The sequence below is a fragment of the Octopus sinensis genome, linkage group LG1, assembly GCF_006345805.1.
Source record: "Octopus sinensis linkage group LG1, ASM634580v1, whole genome shotgun sequence".
NCBI classification, from domain to species: domain Eukaryota; kingdom Metazoa; phylum Mollusca; class Cephalopoda; order Octopoda; family Octopodidae; genus Octopus; species Octopus sinensis.
Window position 1 is genome coordinate 103,707,812 of NC_042997.1, and position 22,696 is coordinate 103,730,507.

Sequence of the window (22,696 nt, forward strand, 5' to 3'; positions counted from 1 at the left end):
AATAATAATAATAATAATAATAATAATAATAATAATAATGATAATAATAATAATAATAAGCTCAGGACTCAAAGCAGAGACAGAGGGATTTTTAATTGCAGCACAAGACCAAAGCCTCCCCACCAGAAATTACCAAAAACATATAATGAAAAGAAACATAACAAGTAACTGCAGAATATGTGGAGATGGACAAGAAACAATAAATCATATTATCTCTAGCTGCCCAGTCCTGGCTAAGAAGGAATATATTCACAGACATGACAGAGTTGGAACCTACATACATTGGAAGCTATGCCAACATTATGGAATAACAACAGAAAAAAGATGGTATAGGCACACACTAGAAAAGGTCACAGAAAACGAGAAAGCAACCATACTCTGGGATATGCCGATACACACAGATAGAGAAATTAAGGCCAACAGACCAGATATAGTTGTCAGAGATCATGAAGAAAAAAAATGCTTTCTAATTGATGTATCAATACCGGCAGATGACAACGTGTCTCTAAAAGAAATGGAGAAACTCTCAAAATACAGAGACCTGGAAATAGAGGTAACCAGAATGTGGAATCTAAAAACAGAAACAATTCCTATCATAGTAGGTGCATTAGGCATGATAAAAAAATATTCAGACAAATACATAACAAAAACACTATGACTTACAAACACATATAACATACAGAAAATTGCACCACTAGGCACTGCACACATCCTACGCAGAGCACTTTCCATACAATAACCATCAGAGCATCACAACAAATCACAGCACATACCCAAGGCACACAGAGCTGCGCTCGGTAGTGAAGTGAAAGCACGCTATAAAAATAAAACTACTGAACAATAATAATAATAATAATAATAATAATAATAATAATAATAATAATAATAATAATGGCTAAGAGGAAACTGGAAAATGGGAGAAAGACTGACCGAGAAAAATTAGAGAAGAAATATCAAATACGGAAGAACGCATTTAATGCAGTAACAGAGGAGTTAAGACAGAGGATCACGGGGAAAAGCCAGAAGATCAGATGTGTGAAGAGAAATAAGTGGTTCGAGGAGAACAGATTGTTCAAAAGTAAACAGAAGCAATTCTTCCGAACGTTCGTTAGAAGGAGACAATGGGGAAAATGTTGCTCCTGATACAAATCAAGCCAAAGAGTTCTGTAGCGGATTATGGGGAAACAATGTGGTGCATAAAAGGGATGCAATGTGGATAGGAACTATCAAGGTAGAATTACAAGAACGAAGGAAGAACAAAGGAATATTGTCATAAGCACGGGTGATATGAAAGAATAAGTGGATAAAACGCCTAACTAGAAAGCCCCCGGACCAGATGGGATTCATGGTCTCTGGCTGAAGAGATGCCACGCGGTGCATGAAAGACTAGCAGCCCAGTTGAATGAGTGTGTCCACAAAGGTACAGAGCCCGCGTGGATGCTTACTGGGAGGACAACACTTGTAATGAAAGATAGAAGAAAGGGGAATATTGTGGGAATCTACCGCCCCATAGCATGCCTAAGCATAACCTGGAAGATACTCATTGGAATATGTGTGGCAATGACATACACTTTCCTGGCACAGGAAGAAATACTACCAAAGGAACACAAAGGATGTAGGAAGAATTCTCAGGGTATCAAGTATCACTTGGTCATCGATAAAACAGTTTTGAAGCATTGTAAAAAAGCATCATACAAACATGTCTATGGCTTGGATTGACTTTGAGAAGGCATATGATATAATGCCTCATTCTTGGATCGTTGAATGCCTGGAGATGTTTGGTGTTGCTGACAACATCACAAATTTTCTGATGTATAGCATGAAAAAGTGGGAGACCAAATTGTACTTGGAGAAGTTAATATTAAAATGGGAATCTTCCAAGGTGACTCGTTTTCTCCGTTACTTTTTGTAATTGCATTAATACCTATAACAATGACACTTAGGAAAGTGAAGATGGGTTACCGATGTGGGAAGAAAGGCCCATCATTGAACCATCTTCTGTTTATGGATGAGATGAAATTGTTTGGGAAATCTGAAAACACATAGATTCCTTAACCAAAACAATCCAAAAGTGTGGTAGGGACATCGGTATTGAATTTGGGATCACCAAATGCTCAGTACTTAATATGAAAAAAGGGAAGAAAGATGCGGTTACCATCAGGAGAGACAATGGGTAAATCCGACGGTAGTGGGTATAGATATTTAGGGACTTTGGAGCTGGATGAGATTCTACACCGAGAAATGATAGTTAAGGTCAGCGAGGCGTATCAACTAAGGGTGAAGATGGTGTTGAAATCCAAACTGAATGCCTAAAAATTTGATTACCACAATGAATATCTGGGTAGTTGCGGTGGTAAGGTATAGTGCATCCATCCTCAAATGGACTAAGGAGGAAATATCAACACTAAATAGAAGGACGACAAAGTTGACGCTGCATGGGGCGCTACACCATAAAGCAAACGTAAATATACTGTATATGAAAAGAAAGAATGGTGGCAGAGGACTAATTAGTATAGACCATTGTATAAGGAGTGAAAGGAGGACGCTTGCCGAGTATTTGATAAATAGTGATGAAGACCTGCTGCAATATGTCGCGAAAGATACGGGTGTAAATGCAGATGAAATGATGGGCAAGGAGGAGTTTAACCAAAGAGCTGAGGAGAAGAGAGAAAAAGTACTTTCTGAAATGAGAAAGGACAGGCTGAAAGGAGCACATTAAGGATAATACAGCATCGTGGGCATAGCTTGAGCGAGATGATTTGATGCGTACCACCGAAAGCCTGATCATGGCTGCACAAGACCAGGCTCTTGCTACCAATACAATGGAGTATAACATCTATAAAACGACTGACACCCAGAAATGCAAACTCTGTAGAAAGAGTGTGGAAAATGTGACCCACTTTGTAAGTGACTGTGAGAGCTTGACACAAAAAGAATACAAGCACTGCCACGATAAAGTGTGTGTGTGTGTGCGTATGTGTGTGTGTATCTCCATTGGCTCTTAGACGGTAAATACCAATATAAAGTAACAGAGAACTGATATGAGCATGTACCAAGTAAAGTTATGCAGGAGGATGGAGAAGTAATTTTGGAACTATGATTTTCAGACGAATCGTGTAATCGAACACCATCGACCGGATATTGTCATATTGAGAAAGAGAGACAAATAATGTCAGATCATTGATGTAGCCATACCAAATGACATGAATGTTGTGAGTAAAGAGGTTGAAAAAAATCGCCAAGTACTCCGAATTGAAAGTGGAAATGGCAAGACTATGAAATATGAAGGGGTGTTGTAAAGGTGATACAAGTGGTGATACGAGCGTTGGGCTGAATCCCATTGAAACTTCAAAACTTCTAAAGGCAACTGAAAATCCCATGCAAGATTGATGTCTTGCAAAAAGCAGCCTTATTGGGGACAGCGCACATCTTAAAGAAAGTATTATCTGCCTGAAGTCCTTGTTGTGACTTGACAGATGACTAAAGACTTCAGTGTATTTATATCTACACTGTGTTACGAAGGAATAATAATAATAATAATAATAATAATAATAATGATAATAATAATAATAATAAATTATTTTATTGTCCACAAGGGTTCACATAAAATTACAGTAAAATACATACAACAGCATAAAAGACACAAACAGGACGTTACAATGGGTTTTACAACGTGTAAACAATATAAATAACAATAACAATTAAACAATTTAAAACTCCCAATAGGGGGGGGCGCTTTTGGGACCTCGTGGAAAACGCCACAAAAACCACGGGTGCCTGGACAACAGAGCTAGAGCCCTTTTCCTTTTGCTTACAGGTGCACACTCAGAATCTGTCCTTTTGCACTGGTCATTCTTGCAACATTCACCCACCTTTCAACAAACTTGCTACAAGGCAACACTTCCCTCTCCACATTCAATTTCCTTTTCAAGTGAAACTTGAAAAAGTTGATGAGGGCTTCGCCAAAGAGGAAAGTGTTTGTCTTTAGCCCTTTCAAACGGGCCCACCATACTACCTCTTTCACTACAGCCACTAGACAAATAAAAATTGCCTGCCCCTCTCGGCAAAAAGAGGGGCAATCTTCACAATGAATTCAGCTGATAGCCGGATCCGTCCCACACGCGACAGCAGGTGTTCAACATAATCCCACAGGCCAGCAATACTCGGGTAATGGTCTAGGGTGTGCAGAACGGTCTCATCGTTCTGGGCGCACATCGGGTAGGCCGGCTGACGGTACTTACATGCCTGTAAAGTTTATCCCGAACTGGCATCGCCACTCGGTAGCACTGCCAGGAAAGAGATTTCTGTAAGTTATCCATTGGTCCAGGCCCGAAAGTTCTCTGAAACAGACCGGTTAGCTGATCGTCATCGACACCCAGAGTTTCACCGAGAACGTCATCGCACTTTCTCTCCACTAGCGCTATATAGAACGCTAGAGTAGAATTACTACCGACTGCATTGCCCGCCTAGCAGAAGGCTGTGAGCGCTCGAGACGGCACTCGAGGTACCAAGTGCCCCTCCTCGGTCTACGCCTAATCCATGATTGCATCTCAGTTAAAGAGACGAACTGGGAAAAAGCGTGTCTTACAAACGGTGCCTACACCCGCTCACTGTCAAGGAAACGCTGGAGATACCGGAACCTCAGCGCATGTCCGCGAATCAGTAACCACGGCATGCTCATCCACCCCCCCCATTCAGCGGCAGATGGAGCGCCTGACCAGTGGAGCGCTCCCTCTCCACAGAAAGCGGAAGAGTAAGGGCATCAACTTGGTCAACCAGCAAACGAGACAAGGGACGACAGTAAAGCGGTAATAGATGACGGATGCGATGTACGCATCCGCCCCCTCCGCTCGACCTTTCGGGGACAGCTTTCTCTCGGACCATTGATTGAGCTACCTTGCTCAAGAGATTGATTGGCTACCTTGCTCGTCACCTCGTCCCAGTTCTTCTCCACTTGGGAGCCGGACTAAAGCAAACTCCGAGCAACTTAATGGGACTGTCTGTCTAGCGCGCCACTACGCTGTTGGACGGTATTGACTTGCCTCTCCAGGTATCGAGTTGCATGTCCACTGACTTTTCCGCGTTAATTTTTGCTCCTGTCACCGCTTCATATTCCTATAGTGTTTCACCAATCAGGTCTATATGCCTGTGGCTCGACACTATGACGGTGACATTATCGGCGTAAGCAGACACACTTCTACATCCTAAATTACGTGGGACACTCCTCAAAGTCTCTAACGTTCGCAGTATTCGTTGAAGAGTCAGTACATAGAGAAGAGAGGAGAGGGGGCACTCTTGACGGACTGAACGCAATATGCTGGATGACTCCGACAGGTGACTATTCACCCGAACAACCGAGCAGACAGCGCTGTACAAATCAGCGACCCAACCGCAGAAAACTGGACCGAAACCGGCTACTCTAAGGACAGCTGCCAAGTATTAATAGTCGACCCTATCAAAAGCTTTAGACTGATTTAAATTGATCAGAGCCCCGCATATGCCAGATTCGTTACCCGACCTCTCTATAATGTAGCGCATAAGATGGAGGTTGTTGTGCATACTCCTGGTTGGGATGGTGCAAATTTGCGCCTCGCGAACCTGTTTGTCCATGACAAGCGGCAACCTCCTGGCTAACATCTTGACTAAAATCTTCAGCTCTTCATTGAGCAGAATGATGGGCCTTAAATTCTCTATAACAAACACCGCCTTGTTTGGCTCCTTTCTCAGCAGTTCCACTACCCCACGACAGACAAAAGTGGGAATTCTCCCGTCTTGCTGCCAGTCAGTTGTGATGCCATGTCCTAAGCGCCTTATCTAAGTTTCTAACTAAATCTCCCTCTATTCTATTTCTTTCTCCTGCTAATGCCTTGCTAAACCTAATCGATTCTACTCTAATTACCCTTTTAAGAGCAAACGACCAGTTGTTGTTGATGATTGCACCCGTCAACGCCCGCTTAACTAATTCACTAATCCAGTCTCTGTAAGCCTGACACGCCGGTAACGACGTGTCCAGCTTTCAGTAACCGGGACTCTCTCTATGAAGCCTATCTAAGTCGACCGTACATATCGATCACAAATTTGTGGTCTGTGTAGCCGACCATGTGAAATTGTGGACACGCTATGCTATCCTTATCCGCTGGCCTACAAAATACTCTATCAAGATACGATCTAGATGACCCGATGCGGTTTGTCAAAGTTCACATTGGCACATTCAGGTAATCTAGTCGGGACCTGTCACACAATTGAAAACGTGTGAGCAGGGTTTTGAGGCTTTTGCACCCACCTCTCCTATCAGATACTCCCACGCAATTGAAACGTCCATCTAAGACAGCGTTCCAAGTCCCTACTACTACTACTACTAAAATCCGAGACGTTCTCAGGAAAACCTCCAGACGCCTGAAGTAATCAGACCGTCCTGCCCCTGTCGGAGCATAGGCAACCACCAGAGTGAAAGCACAGCCATCACTGCTGTTCACATCTAGGACTACCAACTTATCTTCTGGATCCAGAAAGACTGCCTTTATTTTCAAATCCAGACCCTTCCGGAAAAATACTCCAGTACCACCACTGCTCCCGTTCCGGTCGACACGGAGATAGGTAGATCTCGTATCCACCGAAAAAGGTGATGAGGTCCTCGTGGGTCGGATAGTCTGGATTCAGGTCATCTAAAAAGTGACCTTGTTTCCAAGGCAACCCGAGGCCCCTGACATTTACTCAACCTATTCTGAGCATGGCCATTATAAAAATAAATTCAGAGAGGGGCTCTACTTACCATTGTTGTGTGGCAGTGTTGTTCCCATGGTCTTTGTTGTGGGCGTTTCCACGAGAGTTTTGTAGATTCTTTTATAAAATGTTTTCTGAAAAGACCCAACAGCATTAGGAAAGTTAATTTTTAAGTGATTATAGGTGTCATGTTTTAATTTCAAAATTTGTATGTGTGGTGGTGGTATATTGTGTGTTGGAAAGACAAAGTCTTCCATTGTGTGTCCGAGTTGTCTGAGGTTTTTAACGAGGTTTGTGTTGGTGTCGATGGCTGTGAGGGTGGTGGTGTTTGTGCAGACCGTTTGTGTCGACGTTTGAGGTGATAGTGCTGTTGGTTGTTGTGTGAGTTGCCGACTTTGGGCATTTCCTCCTCTCTGCGCCTCACCCTCTTTTTATGGAGAACTATTTGCCACTCTCCCTTCTCAACCTCAATACTCGAACAGTTCAGGTTGTTTTGGTCGGGAAGGGGGATATTCTGGGGGATATTATTTTGGTGGGGTTCATATGCTGTTGTTGTTGGTGGTGGTACTCCAACTGGTGCTGGTGGTACTCTGGCTGGTTGTGTTACTTCGGCTGGTGGTGGTACTGCGACTGGTTGTGTTACTTCGGCTGGTTGTGGCACTTCGGCTGGTATTGGTACTCCATCCGGCGTTGTTGGTGTTGGTGTTCGTGTTGGTGTTCGTGGTGTCCTGGCGAGTGCTGGAGGTGGCATCGGTGTTGCTGGTGGTGATGGGGTTGCTTTCTGCTACTGCACTGGAAGTGTCCCCGTTTCTATTGTCACTTACAGTTTTTTCGCATTTCTTTATATTTGGGGCAGTCGACCTTGAGGTGCTGGTCGTTCCCACAAAAGTAGTACCTCGGCCGCCTGCCTTCCACGGCCACGTACAGTCCCGTGCCGTCTGGTAAATTTATGGCGTCAGGGATAGAATTTATGGCCTCTTGTTCAATTTGAACAAGAAGCTCTAATCCCTGACCCGTCCAATTTTCTTGGTGCAATTTATGCACCAATATATTGGCGGTGTCCTCTATATCAAAGAGGACAGTCGCCACTAGCCAACAGTATATATGCATTTCAGGAGGCACCTCCCCAATTTTAATTTTTGTCTCGCACGGACCAAGGTATGTCGGCACAAGCAGTAATTCCCCTGTTTTTAAGAGCACAGAGGAATGCTGCCTTGCCTCGTTTTCAGTTGCAAAACACACTTCCACCGTGCCGAAGCGCTTTCCTCTTGTCACATAGGTTTTGTTTGTCCAAATTGGTTTTAGGGCCATTTCCAACCGTTGTTGGGTTGCACTTCTACCCTTTTCTTCTTGATGTTTAAAACTGTATATTACTTATTTTTCGATTCGTCTCCTTTATTAATTCCTGAGAGATGTTAAGGAAGACATTGTTTCCTTCATTCCTTAGCAACTCCTTTGCATTTTTGTATTTCATTTGTTGTTAAATTCAACATTTCTTTTGTCTGCTTTGCCGCTGAGGCGAAACCGTTGCCGCTGGATGTGTTGTTCGTGTTTGTGGTGTCATTCTGTTTTTCTTTTCTCTCTTCCTCCTTCTCTTTTTCAGGAACAATTTTTTGGTTTGCTATATTTTCTGGGTTTTCCGTGTTGTTGCTGATGGTGGTGTTGGTGTTGGCACCGCTGCTTGTGATTGTACTGTTCAGAGGGGGGAAATCTTGGCTGTACTGGCCGTCAGAACAGCCACTGCCACTCCCCTCGACAGAAGAAGCCAGCTTGTTTTTCGTCAAACGAAAAACAAAAAAATATTGTAAATGAGCAAAATGTTCAAAATTCGCCGCTAAAAGGGGGGAAATTTTCAACAAAAGAGCCCTTTCTGCACGCAAAAAGGGGTTCGGAAAACAAAAACAAACAAGCAGTCAATAAACTTGATAAACTAGCACGTCTTAACTCGCCAACAACAACAACAATAATAATAATTACATGAATAACAACAATAACAACGGCAATAATAATCCTTTCTAATATAGGCGCAGGGCCAGAAACTTTTGGAGAGGTAGCGTGTCGATTATATCAGTTCCAGCACTTCTCTGGTACTTTGTATCATCGACGCCGAAGGGATGAAAAGCAAAGTTGAGCGAGGTGGAATTTGAAAACGGAATGTAAAGAGGCCGGAGATAGTCCGATAAGCCAACGATTCTGCCAATAATAATAATAATAATAATAATAATAATAATAATATAATAATAATAATAATAATGCAGTACCAGACAGTGGCTCTCATGGCTCCTGATCTTAACTGATTGGAAGTGTTATCATGTACATTGTTTTGTCTTGGTATAAAAGATGGGCTACAGCAAATATTCTGCTCAATACCACAGATTTGCTTGTCAGTTGTTTGACCTTAACCAGTTGACCATGTTTCTTAGTGGCTGACGATATGTGCATCTATGATCACAAGCAGAAGTAGTGGGGGAGCATCATAGCCGTGTGTTGAGAGGGATTCTTAGAGGTTTGGATAATTCACCCTTGGAAACATGGGTGGTTCGTTCAATATCCCTAAACAATCCTTATTCAGGGAACTTTTGAGCGGGATGGGTTACTCGACCAGGAGAAAATTCTAACTGGGCCCCACCTGCAAGGTCATGCGCTGATTATCTTGATATGAGATCACCATGTCGCGCACATATGGTTGTGATGCATATGCCTAGTGTACTCTTATGAGACGGGTAGTCATGATGGGTATACTGGGCTTTGTATATTTTACTGCAGTGTCACTTTGATGGCATGCTCTGCTCTCTCACTCAATAATAATAATAATAATGATGATGCTGATAATGATGATGATGATGATGATGATCATGACGACGACGATGATAATAATAAACACACACACACACACGCGTGCATGCACAGACGGTTAGGAGAAAAGATTTAAGACTATAAATTTAATCAACGCAATACACATAAGAACTAAAAGTGAGCTGCACACATAACGGAGAAGCAGCTTTGCCCTTAGGTGAGATCTTGATATCAACTATTACAATTTCTGATACACGAGAAACAAACATGTTGTTTCCATTCTTGATTTAAAAAGCAAAATATACGAATGGTTACCCAAAAGAAATCGGAATTTCGAAATGTTATTATATTCACTTAGATTTACATGTTTACACTTTTATTGCCTTCAAAGTCTTCCCCATTTGAAGCAATGCATCGGTCCAGACAAGACAGTGTGCAAAGGTGCATTGTCGTGATGAAACCACCTCCACTTTGCGACCGGTCGGGGTGTTTTCGTCTTGCCGTCTCTTGCAAACGCTTCAGAACTGTTAAATAAAATGGCTGGTTAACAGTTTGACCAAGAGGAACAAATACCGTGTAGACAATTCCTTTCGCGTCGATGAAACAAATCAGCATCGTCTTGACACTGGACTTCAGTTGACGCAGTCTTGGGGAAAGTGGTTTCCTTGAATGCTTCCATTAACTTGTTTCCTACTTCGTTTCCGGGCCGTAGCCGTAGCACCAGCTTTCGTCACCAGTGAAGACCTTCGAAAAAAGGTTCGGATCAATTTTCAACTGTTCTTTCAGTTCACGACGCGCATTCAGTCGTGGCGGCTTTTGATCTTCCGTGAGCAAGTGAGGCACAAATTTTGCTGCAACTCTTTTCATTCGCAATTCTTCGCTCAAAATTCGTTGGGAGGAGCTCTAAGACATACCAGTCATATCAACAAGTTCGTGAATTGTGCAGCGACGATTCTCCAAGATCAGGACATGAACTTTCGGGATGTTTTCATTTGTTCGGGAGGTGGACAGTCGCCCTGAACGAGGTAGGTCGTTAAGCGACAAGTGATCATTCCTAAAGTATGAAAACCACTCATAAACTTATGTTTTGCTCATGGCAGTGTCCTTGTAAACTGTTCGAAGCATGACAACTCCTTCGGTCTCCTGTTTTCCTAGCATGAAACAGAATTTGCTCCTTCGTTTCAGCCATCGCAAAAGTCAACGAACACAAGACGACGCCGGTCGGCAGACTGATGCCAGAGAGTCGCACCAAGTCGTTGCTAGCTGCGTGAACCTGAACTACAGCGGGCTTGTCTCACAGAGAACGTTTCCGGTTACTTTTGAGTATCCCCTAGTAAAGGTATAATAGAATACAAACACTAAACTAACAATCCTTTTACAGCAAAACTAGGAGTTATGTAACAATGGAATACGCAAGAATCTTTTACCTTCTTTATTTTTGACTTGTTTCAGTCATTAGAGTACGGCTGGGGCCACAGTCTTGAAGAATTTTTCAGTCAAATATATCGTCCTAGTACCTATTTTTTAAAAGCTAGTACTTATTCTATCGCTTGAGTTTGCTGAACCGCTAGATACGGGGACGTAAACACACCAGTACAGCTATCAAGCGGTGCTAGTAGGGGAGAAACAGAGACTCAAAGACACATACACTTATACACATACATACACACAGGCATACGACGGGCCTCTAGTTGTCCCTGCCAAATACACTCAAAAGGCTTTGGTCGAAGACACTTGCCCAAGGCTATGGTAGAAAATACTTGCCCAACGCTATGGTAGAAGACACTAGCCCAAGGCTCGAAACACACACACATACACATACACATTCCACCTCGTTTACATATATTTACATATATCTGTAGGAGGAGAAGCCATAAAATAGGGAGTGAAAATGCAGAGTAAAACAAAAGTAGGATGTAAAGCAAAAAAAAAAGAAAAAGAAAAAACAATCTAAAAGAAAAATAGAAAGGATTCCCGTCCTTAGTCTTTGCTAGATATCAATGAGATCACTTCTTTAGCCATTTGTCAGAGATCGAAGAGATCAAGAACTGACCATATCTTCACTTTTCCCTGCAGCATCAGTAGCATAAATCACAATGGAAGATGTAGAAAAGAGGGTAAACTGAAAAAATATTGGAGACTGTCACACAGAGAGCGTTTTCGGTTAGTTTTGAGTATTCCCTAGTAAAGGTAGAATACAATACAAGCACTACACTAACAACCATTTTATGGCAAAACTAGGAGTTATGTAACAATGGAATACGCAAGATAAAAACAAAAACGGAATAGGAACGAAGTGGGAAGAGAATGAGGATACCGTAAAAATGTACTGGAATAAGTACACATATAACTCTTCCCCCTGGAGTGTAGGCGGGAGAGATATGCCGTGATATACATGGAAAATCCTGGAGAGCCTTGTCCCGGATTTTGGCATTGAAAGTTACCCCAGCAGCAGAACGGGGTGCCACTGCATGGTGCCAAAGATCTCAACATCAACATCACAATACAGGACCAGATACTGCAACAGCTTGGGTTTCAGGGGACCACAGCTCTTCAATATCTTTTCTAAATGCCTGAGAGACCTGTATGGTGTGGATGTGGGTTTCTTTAAAACTAAACTGGATCTCTTCTTGTCAGGGGTTCCAGATGAACCTACCTCTCGGCAGGAAACACAGATGCGGGCAGCGGCGTCGAACTCCCTTGTTGACCAAGTGCCACGTATCAGAGGTGGTTTCATATACTATTGTAGCACATTCAAACATTCATCGGTGGTGCGACAGCATGGCCGCAGCTTTCGGGCTGAAATATTTTAAAAGATTTTAAGGATTTATAAAGAAAACACTAAAGGAGCCAACACAAAGACGAAATTCCCTTCATCTGTTTTCGTTGGTTATCAAAGTAATTTCGGCATCTGTCGATATTTTCTTTACAACCAATAATGTCAGTGCCGTGAACTTCTACGGAATGATAGTCTTTAGACGCATACGCACGTACATACATATGTATACATACAAACACACATACATGCACAAATACTAAAGAGATTTGTTGTTTGAGGCAGGAACAATGCGCGAAGGTACGAAGTAACTTGTAAAAGGAACACTTAATACATATACATACATATTATACACCAATGTACACACACACATATATACACACGCACACACATTAATATACACCTACACATATATGTCTATTTACATGTCCATATCTATCTAGTTTTCTCTATACACGTATCACACACACACACACACACATGCATATGTATATATGATGACCATACATAGAAGCACATGCGCATACATACATGACGGACACATACTCACGAAGGATATGACATTGAAATTATGACAAAAGGTAACTAACGGTGAAATAAACACGGAAACTATATTACAAACAAATATACATTCACGTCGAGCAAATGTACGAGTGTGCGTAAGTATATATACATACATACATACATACATACATACATACATACATACATACATATATATATATATATATATATATATATATATATATATATATATGTATATATATATATATTATATATATATATATATATATATATATATATATATATATATATGTGTGGTGTGTGTGTATATATGTATATGACCATTCCGAAATATAACACTATATATATATGTATATATGCATATATATATGTATATATATATATATATATATATATATATATATATATATATATATATATATATATATATATATGTATATATGTATATATATATATATATATATATATATATATATATATATATATATATATATATATATATAAATACATACATGCATGTATATAAATATCTATGTATTTGTGCGCGTGCAATCTTCGTGTGTGTTTATGTGTGTATGTGTGGGTTTGTGTGTGTGGATGCTTAATGCATTAAATTACTCTGGAATGTTTATTAGTTTCGTTCTTCCTATTTCTATGTCCAATCATCGTTTCTATTTCTTCCTCGCTCATTCCACGCAATATTTATTTCATCTCACTAATACCTTCATTTCGCAAATGTCCGTGCGTGTAAGATTCAGTTTCTTCTTTCTCGTTTCTCGTTCTCTGCCATCCGCGCCTCCGCCCCAAGCACCCACCACCACCACTACTGCTACTACCATCTCATGCCCATCACCGCTTTCTCGCTAGCAACCTCGCCATCCTCTCTGTCTTGACCTGAGCTATTCATATCAACGTCTCAATAGCCGTCCGGACAGATTGGAAACAGGCATATAGAACAATTATAAATATGACAATATATAATGATAAATATGTCATCATTTCACTTGTGTTGAATATTTATCGAAACTTACATTGAACACGATTTGGTTTTGTGGTATTTCTTTGTGTTAGCGTTGACGTTGATGTTGGTGTTGGCACTGGCGTTGGTGCTGGTGTTGGCGGTGGTAGTGTTAATCATGATTCTTATAGTTGTGGTAAAGGTGTTGGTATTTTTGTTGTTCGTGCTGGTGTTTAGCCACTGGTCAACCTTAATCAAGAAGACCGATAATTCGTAAGCTTTCCAACGTTTCTTCATGGCTACGTAAGACAATAACTAATGTGATTTCCCCTATGAGGGAGATTTGACTGCTATTTCTATCAGGGTGTCTGACCACTTAGAGGCTTCTTGGAGTTTATGTGGTGGAGACGGTACCGTTTGATATTGTGAGTCTTGTATTGAGGTAGTGCTGGCGTTGGTACGATTGATATTGTTGTTGCATCGATAACATTATCTCTGCACAACTGAGAAGGCAAAGTCAATACTTGAAACTTACTATTGCTGCTGTTGTCGAATCCCATATCAGTCATGATTTAAAGACACTACAACAGTGACCTCCCTGTTATTTTGCCAGTCATAATGTATCTATTACTACATAATGCAATGTGTTTGTATGTACTTTTTAAAAGAAAGTATGAGTAAGGCTTGAAGATATTTAATAATTGTTTATACCAGCTAATGGTAGTGCCACTACGTATATAATTAGAAACAGCAGTTACGTCTCTTTCAAATCCTTTTTAAAATGATGCAATATGGATGAAACAAAAGAAGAATCATGATTTGTGGAGACATGACTGTTATCTCTAGCGGTATACATACCAGCACGCTGAAAGGTTTGTATCTAGAATTATTAAAACAATTCATGGCTATTCATGATATAGGCTTGAAAATTTTGCACAAGGCCAGCAAGCTCGGGGAAAGGGGGCTAGTCGATTACATCGAATCCAGTGTTCAACTTTATCGACCCCTAAAGGATAAAAGGCAAACTCGACCCCGGTGGCATGCGCGTTCATTTTATTTGGTAACACTTTAAGTGATGTATGGGTTTGGTTGATCGCCACTTTTGCTGATAAAAGCATTTTTTCAGAAAAAAATATTTTAGTTGGGGTAAGATATTTTAGTTTAATATTCTAGTGCCGATAAGATATTAACATACTGCTCATCATTCCTGGTACCAGTGACAGCTTTTGCAAAACTAAAGCCTTTTTCTGAAATGAGTGTGTCTCGTTGTGAAATTATTTTATCATCACCATCTAGCGGACATAGCCAACAGGTATCGATGACATTCGGCTTTAGTACGATGTGGTGGTTAATAGCCTGGTTAGGCATTCCCAACAGACTTGTTTAGCCAATTCTCGCCTCCTTCAATGTGCCCAATGCATCAAATCATTAAAACCCCAATCATTACTCCCCCATAACATTGGCCCGCAGGAATGAATACTTGCCATCTGTACCTTTCATGTATGTGTTGTCTTGTTGCAGTTTAAATCGAGAATCATCGATATCAGGCTCAACGGTTTCAGAAGCTGCCGCAAACATCATGAACCTTGTTCCTTCCTCCACACTCAGAAAGTTATTAATACATACAAATACATACATATATACATACATACATACATACATACATACATACATACATACATACATACATACATACATACATATATAGCTAGATAGATATATGCAATATGTATATATATAAACGTACATATATATATATGCATAAATAAATACATACCTGCATATATATATGTTGATATATATACATGCATACATATATATATATATATACATGCATACATACATACATACATACATACATACATACATACATACATACATACATACATACAGAGTGCTTGCTTAAAAAAAAGAGAGTTCGTGTATATGTGTTTGTGTGTGTATCTGTGTGTGAATGTGTCTGTGTGTATGCGTTTGTGTGTGTGTGTATGTGTATATTTGTGTGCGTCAGAGAGAGAGAGAGAGAGAGAGAGAGAGAGAGAGAGAGAGAGAGAGAGAGGAGAAGGAGTGAGAAAGAGAGAGAGAGAGGGAGAAGGAGTGAGAAAGAGAGAGAGAGAGACAGACAGACAGACAGACAGAGAGACAGAGACAGAATGAAGTTTGGTAAAAGGAAAAGTGGAACAAATCGCAGTTATTCTGCTCGGCTCTTTTCGAACACGTCTCGTCTCTTTCTGTTTCACTTCTCACCGTTTCATCCAGAACATTACATACGATTTGCCAGCTGTTCGTCAGGAAAAGCGCTGGATTTGGATCTCTTTGCACTAACTGTCGTCCGAATGCTTTTAGCCTTGCAGGCATGAACAGTAAAGTTTATCAGATTGTCATGTTGACACAGGTCACCTCTCCAAGTTAATGCCTTTTAGAAATGGGCTATTTCTATTCAACTCAGCGACTGCAGTTCCTGTATTTAAAGGCTAGATTTAGTGACATTTAATATATTAATTTTATTTGCCTGTTATTTTAGTTTTATTGATAAAGAAAATAAAATAAAATTATACTATACTTTTATTTTAGATCTTTCAATTCTCGTAAATCTTCTGTCCAGATACCAGAACTCATTGTTATGCTTTTAGTTGATTGGAATTTATTATATTTATTTATTTTTATTTTACTCTTTTTTTTTTACTATTATCTTTATTTCCTTATCTTATTTTTTCGTAAACATACGAATACATATACAAACACATGTGTGCGTACACACACACACACACACACACACACGTACGCACGTTATATTTCTTTGCTTAATCTAAACAGTAATAATTTCTTTATTCTTGCAAGTGATTTACGACTGAAAATAGAAAAAATATTTTAAATAAAAGCTAGCGAGTATATATATATATATTGAGCCAACACACGCGCACACATGCATATGAGTAGATGTAGCACACACACACTCACACATACGCGCACATATACGAATATAAAGAAAAAGCGTATTTGATTGGATGGATTCATGATCATATGTATGCATTTATGTATGTATATATATATATTATATATATTATATATATATACACATACATATATATACGCATACATATACAGGTATGTATATATATATATATATCTCCATATATATATATATACTTATATATATATATACTTATATATATATATATATATATATATATATATATATATATATATATATATATATATGTATGCATGTATATATATATGTATATATATATATATATATATATATATATTATATATATATATATATATGTGTGTGTGTGTGTGTGTATTTATGTGCATATACGCACTCCTATGTATGATCGGAGATTACGAAATTTGATACATGTATTTTGTTTATAAAACTCAGAATTTGGTAATAAACTATCGACAACGATTCTTAATTTTTAACTAAATTTAGCTTTACTAATAATGGATTATTAAGAAAAAATATATTTTAGCGTTTCTAGTCTTAACAATTTTTTTTGTACGAAATTTTCGACATTTTTACATACCGTATTGTTACTTATCATAGTGATAATTTCCAAATGGTTTCTTAGATCTTTCTGTAGTGCGTTATTTGGCATGCACTGATTCTGGTATGTGAAAAAATGGATCGAGGTTTTATCTATCTATCACCCATAATATTACATATGATAGCGGATTCCTGAAGCTTAATGGCACGTATTCACAATGAAAATAATTTAATCACCTCACTCCACCCTTTTCTCTGCTCCTGTTGAATCTACTGTAGTTGTATCATAAATATTATACTTAAATTATTATTTCTTTATTCCCATAACAGGAAAATATTGCAGTTTAGTATTATTTTTTATATACTTTTTATCTTTTACTCATGTCAGTGATTGGACTGTAGCCATTCCTGGGGTATTCCATATTGTAAAGTGTTTTGTTGAATAAATCAATCCTAGTACTTATTATTTTGCCTTTAATTTTGTTATTTATTCTACTGGTTCCTTTGCCGAACCTCAAATTACCGTAAACGAGGCAACACCGATTGTCAAGTGATTAGTGATGGTGGTGGGAAAATACTCATAGACACATACATATAGAGCGCGCGGTATCACTTAACCGTGTTGTTATCTAACAACAGTTTTTAATACCCAGTACGAAGCCGATTGGTAAGCTCGGCCGTATTGGTTATATGATATTGTATATTTTGATTCGTCTTCTTTGTAGTGTATGTGATAGTAATGATTATTCGTTAAAAATTCTGATGCTTGCCGTCATGTTTTCCTTGGAGAAAAGTATAAAAAACAGGAAGCCCATTGTAGACCAAAAAGCACGACCTACATCGATTTTTTTCTATGGATAGTTAATTCCGTAGTAATTTTATAAAGCTGCTGTTGACTGTTGAAAAACTGCATAAATTTTGTGCATAGAAATATTGAGGTGGCCTATTTCATGAAATCCCTTAATAGCATGATCTCAAATAAGTTTCAACCAATAACTCAAATAACGTTGAATTATAACGTCCAGAATATCCCGAATTAATTTAAAATATATTGAAGATTTTCGTACAAGACTTTTGTCTTGCTCCTTCAGAATGAAATGAAATCCAATTTTTCTTTAAATACTCCCGCGTCAAATTTTGCATCATTTAAGGGGGGTCGTAACGCATAAATATTTTCTGTTATTCTTGGTTCTAATTCTTCAAACTTTTTGGGGAACAATCATCTAATTCATATTTTAGAAAAAATTACAAGTTAAGCTTCATCAGCGATAATATATATAATTTTACAATATTTTGATAATTTCTTGTTAATTGAATTAACTACTCTATAACAAAAAGTTATAGAGAAAATCACAATACCAAATCCCTTCTTAAATAGATTTCATTACTTACAATTTACTGTAGGTACATTAACTGACAGAATCATTACCGCACTGGACAAACTACTTAGCCGGGCTTGACTTACCTTTAATCTTCCGGGATCGATAAAATAAGTTCCAGTTGAGTCAATACAATCGATTGCTCCCTCCCTCAAAATTGCTGGTCTTGTACTATAATTTGAAAGAATTATTAATTTACTCTCCCTGTCTGATATTGGCTGATGCTGTTCAGCAAAGCTGAAAATCTATACTAAAAATTGGAATGGACATCTCAATTAATGTTTCATTAGTTATGAAAATTTGTGAGCTGTTGATTATATCGTATATCATGGCTCCTTATTTAAATTAATTGTAAAGATGACCTTCGGAGGATGTGAACTAAAGAAAGGTTATAAATTGAAAGATACATTTTACAAGGAATTATATGCGTTTTATCCGGCTGCCTACCGATTCAATCATTAACCTCAATCTACTCGTCTAATATCAATATGTTTGCTTTTTTAACATAGACACACGTTTTAGTGCATAATCGATAGAGTTGATTAAATTAACTTTAATGATCCCTTCGTAATTATTTTAATGACCCAAAGAAATGGCAAGTCTACCTCCAAGGGATTTGAAATTTAAACACTGCAATTGATTTTATCTATCGCTTTTACTGATTCCCGGAATTTAGTAATCTACTACCATGAAAAAGAATGTGTGACCACTCTACATGATTCATGATCGGTGAGACAAACGATTCCACTTAGCAATAATAATATTTATTTCTTTTTTATATATAGGCAACAGACCAGGAGAAAACATCCGACTATTTCAAACCTAGAACTTAACTCTTACTTCTTTCATCGGCAGCCACACCACTCACATGGATGAAAAACAAAAATGTCCCTGGCGTGATCTGAACTCAGACCTTAAAGACATGTAATGGCATACAACAAGGCAGTAAAGCATTTTAAACACTTGATTTTTCTCTTGTGACATCGCACATCCTCTACAATAATTATGATAATTGCTTCAAAGTTTGACACAAGGTCAAGTTTAAAGTAGGTGAATAGTCGTTTCTATCGACACTGAAGTTCACTGGTAGAAAATTTTATTGAAGCAATGAAAGGCGTAGTTAACTGTCTCGTGATTTGAATTCAAAATGCATAAAGCTGGAACAGATATTGTTAGGTATCTTTTCCTATGCTCTAACAATTAATTAATAATAGATAATGATGATTTCTTTATTGGCTATAAGATTCCGTGCTTACATAGAGAACGTTATACATAATCATGATAAATAAATAAATTAATTAAATATTCTTACCCAACCATCTGTATAAGCGGCCTTGTTTAGTCTGTTCGACGGACACCAACTTTCAACAGTCACCCCGTACCTTCAGATACAACAATCCAAAACAAGGACGGTCAGTGCAGCCGATGTTCGAGAAAGTAACACAGGTAATATGTGTACTGCATGACCTGTGATCTGGTTGACATGGGTCACAGTGGGTGGGCAGTTCGGAGGGGTGCAATTTATGATTGATCGCGTTAACTAGCGAATTAAATACAATTCATCAAGGACCGTTATTAGCGATTCTCTTGTTACCATGGCGGTAGCATTCAGTACATTGTAAATAATAATAATAATGATAATAATAATAATAATAATAATGATGATGATGATGATGATGATGATGATGATGATAATAATAAAAATAAAGAAAATGCGTAAGGATATGTAAATCAGTTAAAGGGAACACGTCAAAAGAAGAATGAACATGAGGTGTTGAGAGAGTAAGAGCAGAATGTGTGTCTGTGTGTGCGTACATGCATACATCTAGGGGAATGTAGGAGAAAGAGAGAGGGAGAGAGAGAAGTAGAGAAAGAGAAAGAGAGAGAGATAAAGACAGAGATAGAGAGAGAGACACACACAGAGAGATAAACGGTGAGAGAGAGAGAGAGAGAGTAAGAGAGAGAATGTGTGTGTATATAAGGAGAAAACGAGGTAAAAAACATTGAATAGCTCATCATGAGCTGATGTCGCATCCTGCCTGCTGCTATATAGTATTTTAACATTAAAGTTACCATAGATACAATGTAAATAATGGCTAAGAAAGTTAATATAACCACCAAAATCAGCAGCAAAGTATGTTTTGTTTTTGCAGTTTAGTTTAGTCTTTTTCTGTAATTAAATTTTTTCTGAAGATGCATTTATTTTGAACTTCATTGAGATTATTCATTATTTATATTCTGTATGAAGTCTTTGTGAAAGGTAAATTAAGTAGTGTGGGTGGATGGAATGAGTGGGAATAAATTTGCATTTTATTATGACATGTTAAGTAATCTGATAAGAAAAAAAATTAAAGAAATATAATGGTTTCTAATAAACGTAAAGCCAGAAATTTGGGAGGCTACAGTAATTGGCAGGTACTTTATTTTATCTACTCCGGAGGGATGGAAAGCAAAGTTAACCTCGGCGGGATTTGAACTCAGAACAACTAAACTAAATCCCGCAAGGAATTTTGTCCTACCCTCTGAATATTCTGCAACTCCTCCACTAATAATAAGTATTTCTGATTTTGCCACAAGGCCAGTAATTTTGAAGGCAGGGTTGAATCGATCTCTGCATTTGATCCTGTATTCCATTTCATCGGTAAAGTTGACCTCAGTGAAATTTGAAATCAGGACGTAAAGAGCCGGAAGAAATGTAATGATAACGGCGGCAGGTACTGAAAAGAAGAGTCGTTTGTAATATCACTACGGAAAAAGAAAAAGAACTGAAAATGGAATTAGGAATAAGACGGCAGTTAGTCATTTTTTAGTGAAAAAAATTTTCATACAATTTTTTGGGGATCTTTTCAGTTTGAACGGCAGTTTTTCTAGCGGTGTCATATGAAATTGTCACCCTTAATTATGACCCCTAGTATCGATCTATTGGATTTCAATCTGTTTTAGGGTTAGGGTTAGTTAGGGTTAGGGTTAGGGTTAGGGGTGGGGGGAAGGATTAAATAAACCCAATCTGTTTCTTAAACGAGGGACATATTCATACGGCACAGAATGTTTTTTTTACCTCAATAGACGTCAGTGATTGGTTGAACTTGCAGAAATTGAAGAAAAAAAGCAACAAATATCTTACAAACTATAGAATTTTCTCAATAAAGCCAAGAGAAAAAGATGTTTTATAAACACATTCTACCAGTATACGATGTTTAAAATTTTTTAGTTACCTAGAAATTATGTTAAAAACTGCCGTTCAAACCGAAAAGATCCTTTTTTTGTTTTCTGAATACGTGAGAAGCAACAACAACAACGTGGTGAATGCTAGTTGAAGTAAGGGTAATTAGTTTTTAGGTATTTTCCCATAGTTCATATATATCGTGAACCATGCTATATCCTTTACTCACTCTCTTCCACGTTTTTTCCATTGTACCAATGTTGACGCTTTCCAGAAGACATACATATTTATATTACATTCCATTATATTATTAATGAATATGTGAGTCTCGGGATTTAAATATGCCTTTTCTAATGCAAATTGTCATCAAAGCGTTAGTATTACCAGCTTTTATGCAATTCAGTATAAAATAGCAAGTATATAGGCTTTGTAAAAAAAATGTCACATTTACCAGCTGGATAGAAAGAGTGGCAGATAATGGATCAATGATGATAAGCGCTTAACTTAACATCGTTTACTACCCACAAGGGGCTAAACATAGAGGGGACAAACAAGGACAGACAAACGGTTTAAGTCGATTATATCGATCCCAGTGCGTAACTGGTACTTAATTTATCGACCCCGAAAGGATGAAAGGCAAAGTCGACCTCGGCGGAATTTGAAATCAGAACATAACGGCAGACGAAAAAACGGCTACGTATTTCGCCCGCCATGCTAACGTTTCTGCCAGCTCGCCGCCTTCTAACATCTCTTACTACCGGTTGTATATAAATCTTTCTCTGCGAAGGCGCATGGCTCAGTGGTTAGAGCGCCGGACTCATAATCAGGAGGTAGTGAATTCGATTCCCAAAGCGCTGTGCGTTGTGTTGTGCGTTGTGTTCTT

At 38.6% G+C, this 22,696-nt stretch overlaps 1 protein-coding gene across 1 annotated transcript; it reads right to left on the minus strand.

Moving 5' to 3' along the window:
- Positions 1 to 6,168: 6,168 nt before the first annotated feature.
- On the minus strand, positions 6,169 to 7,474 carry LOC115219071 (E3 ubiquitin-protein ligase RNF12-B-like). Its single transcript, XM_029789171.1, has 3 exons — positions 7,011 to 7,474; positions 6,773 to 6,857; positions 6,169 to 6,231 (listed from the first exon to the last, which is right to left on the minus strand). The coding sequence occupies exons 1-3, from the start codon at positions 7,472 to 7,474 to the stop codon at positions 6,169 to 6,171; spliced, it is 612 nt and encodes a 203-aa protein (XP_029645031.1).
- Positions 7,475 to 22,696: the final 15,222 nt, after the last annotated feature.

Excerpts from the sequence above, each read along its gene's own strand:
- LOC115219071 (XM_029789171.1), bottom strand. The coding sequence starts at position 7,474 with ATGCCACCTCCAGCACTCGCCAGGACACCACGAACACCAACACGAACA. Across the intron at positions 6,858-7,010 it reads TCGACACCAACACAAACCTC|AAAACATTTTATAAAAGAAT; the intron begins GTTAAAAACCTC and ends GGGTCTTTTCAG. Across the intron at positions 6,232-6,772 it reads AACACTGCCACACAACAATG|GTCCCGACTAGATTACCTGA; the intron begins GTAAGTAGAGCC and ends ATTGTGTGACAG.